Here is a 12,129-nt window from a genome sequence, read left to right on the forward strand (position 1 = left end):
GTTTATCTATACCATGGAATACTACATGGCAATGAGAAACAATGAAATCTGGCCATGTGTAGCAACATGGATGGACCTAGAGGGTGTTATGCTGAGTGAAATAAGTCAGGCAGAGAAGGAGAAATATCATATGTTTGCACGTATATGAGGATGAGGAGGAACTTAACTGAGGAACAAGGGGGAGAAGAAGGGGCAAATGGTGGGGGAAAGGGAGAGAGGCAAACCATGAGAGACTCTTGAATGCTGACAAAAACTGAGAACTGATGGATGTAGGGGGGAGGGGGGATGGGCATGGAGGAGGGTACTCGTGGTGATGAGCACTGGGTGTTATGTGGAAACTAATTTGACAATAAACTATTTGTAAAAAAAAACAACTGAGCAACAGATACATGCATAATGCAGAAATGTCATGTTTAACAAAATGAATTGTTTCTGAAGATTATACACAATATTAGTTCAGAGATATTAGTATGCAAGTTAAGTGTTTTATTGAGGCAGGAACACAATAGTTAATGCTATATAATTTTTTAATGTTTACTCATTTTTGAGAAAGAAAGGGACACAGCATGGGTGGGTAGCAGCAGAAAGAGAAGAAGATGCAGAATCCAAAGCAGGCTCCAGGCTCCCTGTTGTCAATACAAGGCCCAATGTGGGGCTCAAACCCATGAACTAGGAGATCATGACCTAGGCCAAAGTAGGACTCTTCACTGACCAGGCCACCCAGTCATCCCCAATTGATACTATATATTTAAGGCCAGGTGATGGGTTAAGTAGGTGATGGGAATTAAGGAGAGAACTTGTTGTGATAAGCACCGGGTGATGTATGTTAAGTGTTGAATCACTATATTGTACACTGAAACTAATTACCCTGATGTTAACTACCTGAAATTTAAATAAAACTTAAAAAACAAACAGAAAATAAAATCTTGGTCAACAATAATAAAAAATCAAAATATTCAATACAATTGCATGGAAGTGTAGAGGTGTACTTGGGTTTAAGCACAAGGATAATGGAAATATTCTGTTTAAGTTGAATGATGGGTACATGTATGTTCACTTTGTTATTTAAATATCATATCTATATAAATATATAAAATAATTGATTCAGTAAATGTAGTCCCTAACCTGTTTGACAGATCCACACAGGTTCCATTATTCTTGCAAGGTCTAGAAGAACACTCATTCATTTCAAGATCGCATAGAGTTCCAGAAAACCCAGGTCCACAAGCACATCTTTTAAACAAGACATTTAATAACTCCATTAATATAAACATATAAATTCAAAGCTTCAAATAATTGCAGCATGGCAAACTGTTAATAACAAGAAACGTTCAATTTGTCAACTGAAATTATAAAAATGGATATATTTAGATACAGCTAGATGCATAAACTTGTATCTAGATATTTTTTGGTTTTCTGTACCTGAAATTGTTGACCCCATCTTTGCAGTCACCATAATTCTGGCAGGGAAGGGGGAAACACTCATTCACATTAATTTCACAATGTTCTCCCTCAAATCCTGTAAAGAGAGATGAGATGGATATAGATGAGCAATCCTCACTGTAGAGTGTCAAGATCAGTCAGTGGTAAAGGGTCTGGAGAATATGCTCTTGATGGAAGTTTAGGGGAAAAAATAAATAAAGAGAAAACACCTCAACCATGGATCTCATATAACTCTATTTCATATAATATATGAATAAAACTATGCTAGTTTCTAATTAATGAGTTCAAATGAAAGAATCAGGGGAGGAATATTTTACTCAATCCTTTGGGAATGTGGGATTGTTGCTAATGTTGCTGTTGTTTTAAGGTACTTAAATGTTTGAACAAGAAGAACTGAAACAATCTGGAAAGCAAATGAATTAATGTGATGGCCAATCTAAAAGTAAAATTGAGCTTCAGCAATCAAATTTATTCAAGGCAGTTAGCAGATGAGGCAAATTATTTAATTACTTTCCATATCCAAGTGATTCAAAGAAAACAAATTATTTTGATTCATAGCTACACAATCAGTCATCCATTTAAACACATGCCAGTTATGTTTTTAAAAAACAAAGAACATAAAAAAATACAGTTATGAGAGGCACTTGTAATTATTTCAACACGTGTCAAAAAATCAGCATGTCACTGCTTAAAATACATTTAATATTTTAATATTTATGATGACAATTTAAACAAGTATTTCCATGTTTCTATATTAACTAGGTAAAATGAAATATAGTCTTACACTCATTTTTCTTGCTAATATTTTTAATAGTAGTTAGAAAATGTATGAAACAAAACAATTTTCCTTTCTGTTACTTTTACAGTGCTATAACTAAGTGCCAAATAATTGCAGTGACATTACAAATTACAGTATCTACTCAGATATTTTAGTTTGCTGAACAGAAGTTCATTCAAGTTGTTCTATAAAACCTGTATTTTTTATTAGCATATAGGCTGAGATCTGAAAGAGAGTGATCTAGGGACCCATTAATGGCCATCTTCCTACCACAGTATCATCTCATAAAGTTTCTCCTACTCTATCTTCAAATATTTCTTCACATTGAAAGTTTCAAATCATTTATAATATCAGCATGGAGATGATACAGCACAGCTTACTTGGTCTCTATTTCTATTATCATGATCTTTTAGCTTCAGCATCTATCGCTGAGTGGAAAATCCTCTACATTTCCTAATTTAGAGTCCCAGGAGAGAACGTGGGATTGTTGTACTTTATCCTTTCACATCGTACTATGAGCCATTGCCATTCTCTGTGGTGTCTATCACCAAATCAAGTGGCAAACTTGTTTCTATTTGGAGTATGGCAAATTGGTATTACCTCTTATTAAATCTGGCTGCCTTTTTAGTGGGAGATATGGAAACCTAAACATTACTTAATCCAAAAGAAGGAAAGAGTAAAAAGAAACAAAGTAGAGATATAGTACTATAGAAAGTAGAAAACAAATAGCAAGATGATTCATTTAAAGCCATTATACTTTAATAATTATATCAGATATGGTTTTAAAAAATATTTCAATAAAAGGCAGTGACAGCCAGGTTAAATAAAACAACAGAACCAACTACATGAATTCTAGAAAAAATTCACTTTGATGATTCGTTAGAAATAGAAAGACAGAATAAGATGCACCATGAAACACTTATCAGAAGAAATCTATAGTGCCTATGTATCTAGCAGATTAGGTATCTTTAAGACAAGCATCATTATTAGTTTGTTCTATTTTTTTCTTACTCAATTATCAAAGCCTGCAAGTTAAGTTCTGAAGTTGCATGCTTGCAATTTCATTCATGTACTAAGTGTTGTACTGTAGTATTAAAAATACAGATAAAAAGAGTTATTTCCAAGTTAATATGGTTATTCCAATTTTAGGTAAGAAATGTTATTCCAACACATTTCACCATTCATCAATCCAATATTGCTATCCTACTTACACTGCACCTGTTATAGTACAGTTATAAATGACATAATAAGGTTAAAAATTTTTTTTTACAAGACAAAGATTTAGAAAATTGGATGCATTACACTATTCCTACTTTGAGCATGATTAGCTTTCTATGGGAGGCAGAGTATTTTGACACTGAGATGTTTCTTAGAAATGTTCTATGAGGCACTGGAACTCAGAAGCATTGGCTAGCTAGAGAAGTAGTGCCAGTGTGCCTCCCTGAGTTCAGCTGGGCTGATAAATCAGAAGAACATTCAGAACCTGGAAACTCAGGCAGCTCACAGAATAACCTTGTTTTCTGTGATTTTGCCTTATTCATTTAGTTTGACATTTCTGAGATGCAGCTTTGTTACCAACCAGCAACATATGTCAATGGGCCGAGGAAATTAGATTGCTAAAATACAATTTTTTTTCCCATAAACATTGGGAAAAAAAATAAAGTAGACATGGAGTGCATTTAAAATAAACTAAAACTTTGCTGAGAAAGCTTGTGTTTGGAGGATTTAAAGGAGAAAAGTGTATATATACTTAGTCCCAACTATACTTTTCATAGTCCTTGGTGGAAGAAGCAGATATTCATAAGTGTGAAGGGTATTTGCTTTATATATATGCAGTGACAACTAAAAGTCTGTCAAACTTTAGTACAGTGAATTCATTCAATGCTACCCTCCAGTTATTTATTCCTATCCAGAACTATTCAGCTGACTCTATTAACTGTGATAAAGTTTTTTACACACAAATTGATTGTTTTCTTATAATGTTTTGCATATACATTATCATAGAGAATGCATGTGACTAATTAATAAATATTTTTACATTTTCTCATCCCCTAAAGCATATCGTAAGTTACTAAACTTACAGTTCATGTTTAGGAGCCAAGTCAGTGTCAATTATAGGCATATTTTAAAAAATCACTTAACATTTTCTCATTTCTAAAAAAAATCATTTTTATTTGATTCTTTGGAGGGCATATCATAGAATAAAGTACATTAACTATAGTTATTTTTTCATGAAATTTTACTAATAAACATTTTGTCATCCAGGGCAATTCCTTGACAACTCTCACATTAGAAGTAATAGCAGTTGGAATAATTAGGAATAAAGTAAACAGAGAAAACTATAGTATTTCTTTTTTGTATTCAATAAGTTAGCATTAAAATCATACATTTAAAATAAAAACTAAAAGTATTAAAAATTAATCATTTTCAAAAGCATTAGAAAGGTGTTATTTTCTTTTTTCTTCCTTTTTTTGAGAGGAAGGGGAATACATTGGTGGAGAGAGGCAGCAGAGGGAGACAGAGAGTGAGAGAGACAGAGACAGAAAGAGAAAGAGAGAGAGAATCTTAAACAGGTTCCATGTTCAGAGCAGAGCCCTATGTGGTGCTTGACCCACAATCCTGGGATCATGACCTGATTCAAAATCAAGAGTCTCACACTCAACCACCAGAGCCACACAGGTGCTCCTATTTTTTCCTAATTACAAATTTTAATTTATCTAGATTTTAAAACTTTATGAAAACAACAACTGAAAAGATATTTCTCTCTTGGCAAGTTAGAATTTTTTAAAAATATTTTTTTATTTTAAAACAATATGATACACATATTAGCATTGTCTCGAAAAATTAACCAATTGTTACCAAATAGTTGCATTTAACACTATGAAATAGGAAAGACAGAACTAATTTGTAGTAGGCCTAAACTGGTTTTTAACATTCATTTTAAGAAAACTTTAAAAAAATGAGTATAAAAATAATATTTAAAAAATTTAATATTTATAGTCATTTTTGAGAGACAGAGAGAGACATAGCATGAGCAGGGGAGGGGCAGAGAGTGAGAAAAGGAGACACAGAATCTGAAGCAGGCTCCAGGCTCTGAGCTGTGAGCACAGAGCCCAACGCAGGGCTTGAACTCATGAACCATGAGATCATGACCTGAGTCGAAGTCAGATGCTCAACCAACTGAGCCGTCCAGGCACCCCTAAAAGCTAGTATTTTAAAATACAATAAATTATTGACATGTTAGAAAGTTAATTAGCAACAGTACATATTTTCTCTGAAGAATTTCCCCAATATAAGTATCTACAGCTATTTAAACCTAATAGATACATGCTACCACATAAGCACATATTTTTAATTGTCGGAAAGAGTAATTTTTAATTTAAACACACTATATTGTCAAGTGACATTTATTTGGTGCTTGGAATTATACACCTCAATTAACGTGGTATTGCCATCATAATAGTATATGTACTGGAGTATCAGACACATTTAAGTGCAACTGCTTCCTTCCTCTGGTACTACAAATCCATCACACTTAGAATCCCAATTATAATTGAATACCACGTGTAAATTATATGATTCTTCCTTCCACTATGACATTTTACAAGTGCTCTTTGCCACATTTTAATCCTTTGTAAAGTGTCATTTAAAAAAAACTATTCTTCCTTTCACCTTGGAGGCATATGGATGAAGTGCATACATTTGAAACTAAGCCCTTTAAATTAAAAGTATTGGATAGGGTGATGTTCTTACCTATAAACCAAGATATAATTCAAAGTAGAATGATAAAGATGTTTTATAAGAGAGTATTAGCAATGAAATATACTTTAAGCGGAAATGATCTTAGATCACATTATATATACAAACACATACTAATAACAGAGACTCCTCTGCATACTGTATGCATTTTATCCACATGCATTTTATCTAAAGTCATCTCTAACTCTGTACTGTAACCTTCATGCCATTCTTACATTCCATTTCTACCAGTCTGAAGTTGAACTGCATTAATTCAACCTCTTGAACTTTATTAACTCTTTCCCTTTACTGTACATATTAGACATCACTCTTTTGATCACATGTGATAAAAACAAAAATACTAACTTAGAAGAAATAGCATTTATTGGGTAACCTAGCTGGAAAGGATGCACAATAGTCTACGGAATTTAAGAAAGAACCATAGGAACTATCAGGACAAGTTGTTCTTTCACAAACACTTCTCTCCTACTGGATTCAGATCTCTGCGTGAATAGAACATGGTGCTGGCTACACCAACTGAAAAACTCTGGCAAAAAGAAAAAGCTATTTCTTTAGGTCCAATCTCAAGGAAAGGCTCTCAGTGCCAATATTCCAGTCCCATGCTGATGTAGATCAATCATATTGCCAGAGAGATGGAGTTTTCTATCTCTCTTAGCTTCATTTCTTCCAAAATAAGAATATGAGATTATAATACGCACTAAGATAGCTTATTTGAGAGGTGACCCCAGGATTTTCTGCAAGGGAATGGGGAAATAAAAGAGAGGGGCTTAAAGAGTAGGCTACTGCGATGTGCAATGAAAGCTCCAAGGCTGCTGGGGATCTTCTTAGAAATCATGTGGAACATAACTCAGAGCTGTCACACTCCATGAGAAACTCTGCATCTACAAAGTAAGAATGTGGTACTTTACTGGTTGGTTAATTTATGTGTCTTTCCTTGAACTTTAAGTTCCTTGAGGGCATGTCTTTGCCTTGTTTAATTTTCCTAGAACCTGTCTCAAGACTTGACACATGGTAGGAAGTCAATATGTGTTTGTTGAATCAGTTAATAAAGAAAATAATTTTTAGATTTCTAGAACAGTACCAACATCTGTTTGCAAGACTGAACAAAGCATAGTTCAGAGAGACAAAAAATGTATAATATAACATAAATATTGAAGGATGCAAATTGAGTGCATTGTAAATCACCAAAACCTAACACTACATAAGGTACCTAGAGTAAACCCCATTTGTTTCTAGGAAACTTGCAAAATCATTATTTGTCTTTTTTGTGCTATTTTTATATTTATTAAAGCACTAATTTTTTACAACAGAAATTGTTTAAACAAATGGTATTATATACAAAACAAACCTGTATTGAATTATTAATGATAAATACTTTTCTATCTACCTGTTTTCCACTAGAAAATGTGCAATGTTCATAGGGACAAAAGTAACTTACCTCAGTTCCAAACAGAAGACAGAAGACAGAAGCAGTGCCTTTACTTTGTCTTGTGAAACATGATCACCATAGTTCTGGTGTTTTACTACATCTATAATTTTTAAGTAGTTCACATTGTACCCAAATGAATTAGATTGTTTTGACTATAACTTTCAATCACACCAACCAAAATAGTTTACTTGGTAAGCATTCTATTTGGCAGAAATCATAGTATCTGTTATTCTAATTGCTGTTTCTTCAAAATGAATTTTAATGTAATTTATAATTTAGTTGTCTAATACATAGTTACATTACTACTCTGTCTTTCAGGTTTTATTTATATTCATAAATTGTGGTAGACCCTATAGACTGACTAAAAACCATGGACAGAATTTCAAAATGCATATGCTGAACTCCTACCTTAAGCCTTAAATCTCTTTCTTCGTGATGCCCTATACTCTAGTCACTTAGCAAACACTAACAGCTTGCAAAGAATTCCAGTGGAACTTCTAAATCTTGTAACTGTATAAGAGATTAAGTCTTGGAATTCTTTGTGGTTTTAAATTTCAGCACTTCTATTTTTTCTAAATTTATTTATTTTAAGAGAAAGAGAGAGTGTGTGTGTGTGTTTGAGCAGGGGAGGTACAGAGAAAGAAGGAGAGAGAATTTTGAGTATCCTAATCCTGTTCTATCAGTGTGGGGCCCAATGTGGGGCTCTATCTTTCAAGAACCATGCTTCATGACCTGAGTTGAAATCAAGAGTCAAATGCTTAACAGACTGAGGTACCCAGGTGACCCTTAAATTTCAGTACTATTAAAATGGAATTTGATCAGAACATTTTCATTAAGAAAATATGATGGCTTTGACATAGATCGTATTTCAAACAATAAGTATTAAAGTAACTCAGGGCATAGTGTCTAAGACATTCCATAGTTATCCTCTTTTGGTATATTCTGAAGCAGTGTTTTAAAGCAATGGTTTTGCTTTAAAAGGTTGAAGTACTAAAGGCAATAGTGAGAAAATATTGTTTACAGTAGTTAGACTCATTTACAGAAACTTACTCCTACATTTTCTTAGGTTTCAAAAAATTTTTCAACTTCAAATGTGTGAGTGTGTGTGTGTGTGTGTGTGTGTGTGTGTGTGAAGCAAAATAGTTTAGAAACGATGTACACTTCAAATATCTCGTTGTGCTGAATCACAGTTAGAAAGGGGAAAACACATGATTCATTGTGCCTGCCCACTACTCTGTCAAAAACATTGATTTGAGTGCTCATATCTCTCTTTCACCTTAAATAGAATGATGAATTTTCAAGAAAAAAATAAACAAAAAAGATTTTACTAATATAAAATGATGAAATCTAAATTGTTCTCAAGATATTTTTTGTGATGTTCATGAGGCTGGAAAATATTATTACTAGTAAGATAGTTGATGATAAGTATATGGTATCTCTGAACTTATGTTTCCTTCATCCTTCAACAGGAAAGGAATCTCACTAGATAATATAAATTCATTAAGTGCATTTATGAATAACAAATAGAATATAAAAAAATTTATATAGATAAAAACATGTCCCTAAAACATGTCTGTCTTGTAGAAAATTATCTTTGGTAAAAATCGGGAAGGTTTTATTTTAACAGAGGAAATATGCTGCTGTCTCTCAACAAATATTATCCATTATTTATATTCTGAGAATATATTAGTAGGCTAGGCAAAGCATCATGGAATAATCCTGCTAAATAAATTAGCCCCTTCCCTGCTACTGAATAATATTTCAAAAAGTTTCACTCTTCATATTTATTAAAAGGAAAATTCTTCATTTAAATTATTTACTTTATTATTACTAGGATTTGCAGGGTTTAAATGTTCCCTTCATATTTTTTCCTATCTTACTTTCCTAACTCATTCCTGCAAACATATATCCACATGCCTTATATGCCCCTATTATTTGCTTTATACAGCCCATGTCATTTTTGAAAAAACAATTACTAATGGCTCTCCACTTTGTAGTTCCAATCCCTCCTAAGGTCCAGACATTTCTGTCATGTATGTGCATTCAAGGACTTGCCTCTATATCCCTATAATAGATTATCTCATACATCAGGAATTTCTAGAGTTTATGAAAACAAAGAGAAACAGTTTTGACTAAGACACAAATTAACTGGTACAGTATCAGCTGATCTTTTAGAACAGAAGAATAAATAAGCACTGTCCTTATTTTTAATAAACATCTATTCTAGCAGAATTAGTAACAAGCAAAGAGACAAGAACCCATAAGTCGATATTAGAAAATAAATAGCAGTTGGAGGCTTTTATACACAATGTGGTTTTTATATTGTGCTTATGACAACCACATTCCAGTTATAATGAAAATGTGCTGGTTTTATGATAGAAGCATTCCTGCTGAAGATGGTAATGGCTCTTGAATAGTCAGCAGTACACGGGCAGTAAACATTTATACAGATCAACTGTGCACTAATCAGACTTCTTTCAGTTACATCTGAACAGATCTCAATCAAGCACCTTTAATAACAGTATAAGTTATTGTTGGCTAATATGACCCAGAAAGCCAGAAGTAACTCACTTCAGGAATAGTTGCATTTGGAGCTCCAATCATGTCCTTTGATGTGCCTGTTCTCTATCCCTTTCATAGGTTCTATTTTATGGTACAAAGTAGCCACAAGAGTCAGATGACAGTGGCTTAGCAACCACGGACGAAATAAGTGGTATTCACAGGTCATTCCAGGAGAAAAGTTACAGTGAAGCATTTGATTTCCCTACGCTCTATCTATGCTCATTTCTAAGTAACTGCTATTGTAAGGAACACTATATGGACAAGATTATTCAGGAAAAAGAAGCTCTGAATGATGAGAGAAGATCACTAAAAAAAAAAAAAAAATGAGCCATTTGCTATGAAGCTTTGTCTTTCCCTCTCCTTCTCCCCCTGGTCCCCCAACATCATACTCTTTAGGTTAACTTTTTAGATTATTTCTCCAGTCTGTTTATATGCCTATATTTGGAGTCAAATACTCCCCCCCATATGCAATGTATATATGTAAGTTTTCTCTCAGCCATTTTTAGGGAGTCATAATACCACAAAAACAAAATAAACCAACCAAAGAAAAAAAGTGAAATATAACATTAAAACAAATATAGGCTCTTACCTTCTCTACACACACAATAATGATTTCCATCTGCCAAAGTCAAGCACGTTGAGTTGTTTCTGCAAGGGTCACTGAGTGGATCACAGGGGTTATAGTGTTGATGGCAAAACTTTCCGGTATAAAAGGGTGGGCACAGACATACAAAGTGCCCAGGAATGGAAGACTCATGACATAGAGCTCCATTCATGCATGGGTCAGAGTCACATTCATTTATTTCTTCACTACAATTTTGTCCAGTCCATCCAGGTGTACACTCACAGCTGAAATAAAATTTTAAGGAGTATGAACAGTACTGTTTCAAATGTATTCTTTGAATTTTCAATGTAATTACTACATTGAACTAATTTCCGGTATTTTTATTTATAACGAGATTAATAAGCATATTTTAGAAACATTGTTTGCCTAATTTCCTGAGATAATTCAATGTATATTACTGCAAAACTAACTGCAATGGCAAAAATAAGATTTAAGAAGCATTTAGTAAATTTCTAACATAGTAGGCCACTGAGACAGATCAGAGAACAGTGCCACCAATTCAATTTTAGCAACTATTGAGTTTAATTACCAATTGAGAAAATTTCCTCAATTATTTCTTTTATTCAAAATAATTTTCACTGTTTATAAGCCTGGGATGATATTTATTCAATGTCTTTAGCAACATGTGACTCTTATAATCACCAGAGTATTTATAACAAGGTGTTCCTTTATGCTAAGCATCTGTTTTTCATTTCAATTTTGCATGCTTTTAAGAACATCTTTCCTACTAATATTTGAATAATGTGGGAAAATTGAAAAGAAAGCAAATCACTAAAAAGTGAAGAATTTGGATCTTATCTGTACCTTACAGACTCTAGCTAAGCCTAACCCTGAACCATCTGGCGTCTGTCATTCTCTCGGAAATTTTTTAGTTCAAACAGCAATTTAGCCAAACATCTTCCATCCGACTAGAGGCTAATTCTGTTCCTAAGAGCAGGAGGATTCTAACAGATAGAGCAGAAAAAATGTTTGTCCATATAAGGTTTTATTCAAACAAGGGAAATAGGTGATGAAGTAATATTGAAATCTGCCAATATGGAATAAATGGGAGGATTGTCCATCAGTAGGTTGAGTGGAAGTCAATCAAAAACTGTGGGCATGTTCAGAGAGGACTCATGCCAGTCTGTGGACAAGGTGCAGCTCTAAGTCTAAAGTAACTCTACTATTTGTCAAGCGACAAGTCATCAGACAAGACATAGAGGATACTAGAATTATTTTCAGGAAAACATTTTTTGCTGATATATTAAATATTTAAAATAACTTGCAAAAATTATATTCCTGAAATATTTAACTTGCTTCATGATAAATAACGTCTTGCTAAAAGAAGAGAGATAGAATAGGGAAAAGCAAAAAGAAAGAAGAGGACAAAAATACAAGGAAGGGGGAGAGGAGAAGAAGAAAGGAAAGAATAAATTACCTCATTTGCAGTATCAAAGCCCCAGGAATATCACGAACCTTCTGTGTTAATAAATACTGAAGATACCAATATAGTCAGAGGAAATAGTTGAATGATTAGCTTGCACTAATAGAAAT

At 33.4% G+C, this 12,129-nt stretch overlaps 1 protein-coding gene across 1 annotated transcript in view; it reads right to left on the reverse strand.

Annotated features, from left to right (window-relative positions):
* The window catches only part of LOC120224403 (protein eyes shut homolog), a 149,342-nt gene that overhangs the window by 101,879 nt on the left and 35,334 nt on the right, over positions 1-12,129 (reverse strand). The window contains exons 2-4 of the mRNA XM_039222641.1: positions 10,561-10,820; positions 1,423-1,519; positions 1,126-1,233 (exon numbers count right to left, since the gene is read on the reverse strand). Of these exons, the coding sequence (XP_039078572.1) occupies positions 1,126-1,233; positions 1,423-1,519; positions 10,561-10,820 (465 nt within the window). The remainder of the gene's footprint in view (positions 1-1,125; positions 1,234-1,422; positions 1,520-10,560; positions 10,821-12,129) is intronic.

The sequence above is a fragment of the Hyaena hyaena genome, unplaced genomic scaffold (assembly GCF_003009895.1).
Source record: "Hyaena hyaena isolate Hyena2069 unplaced genomic scaffold, ASM300989v1 scaffold_1170, whole genome shotgun sequence".
Lineage (NCBI taxonomy): Eukaryota > Metazoa > Chordata > Mammalia > Carnivora > Hyaenidae > Hyaena > Hyaena hyaena.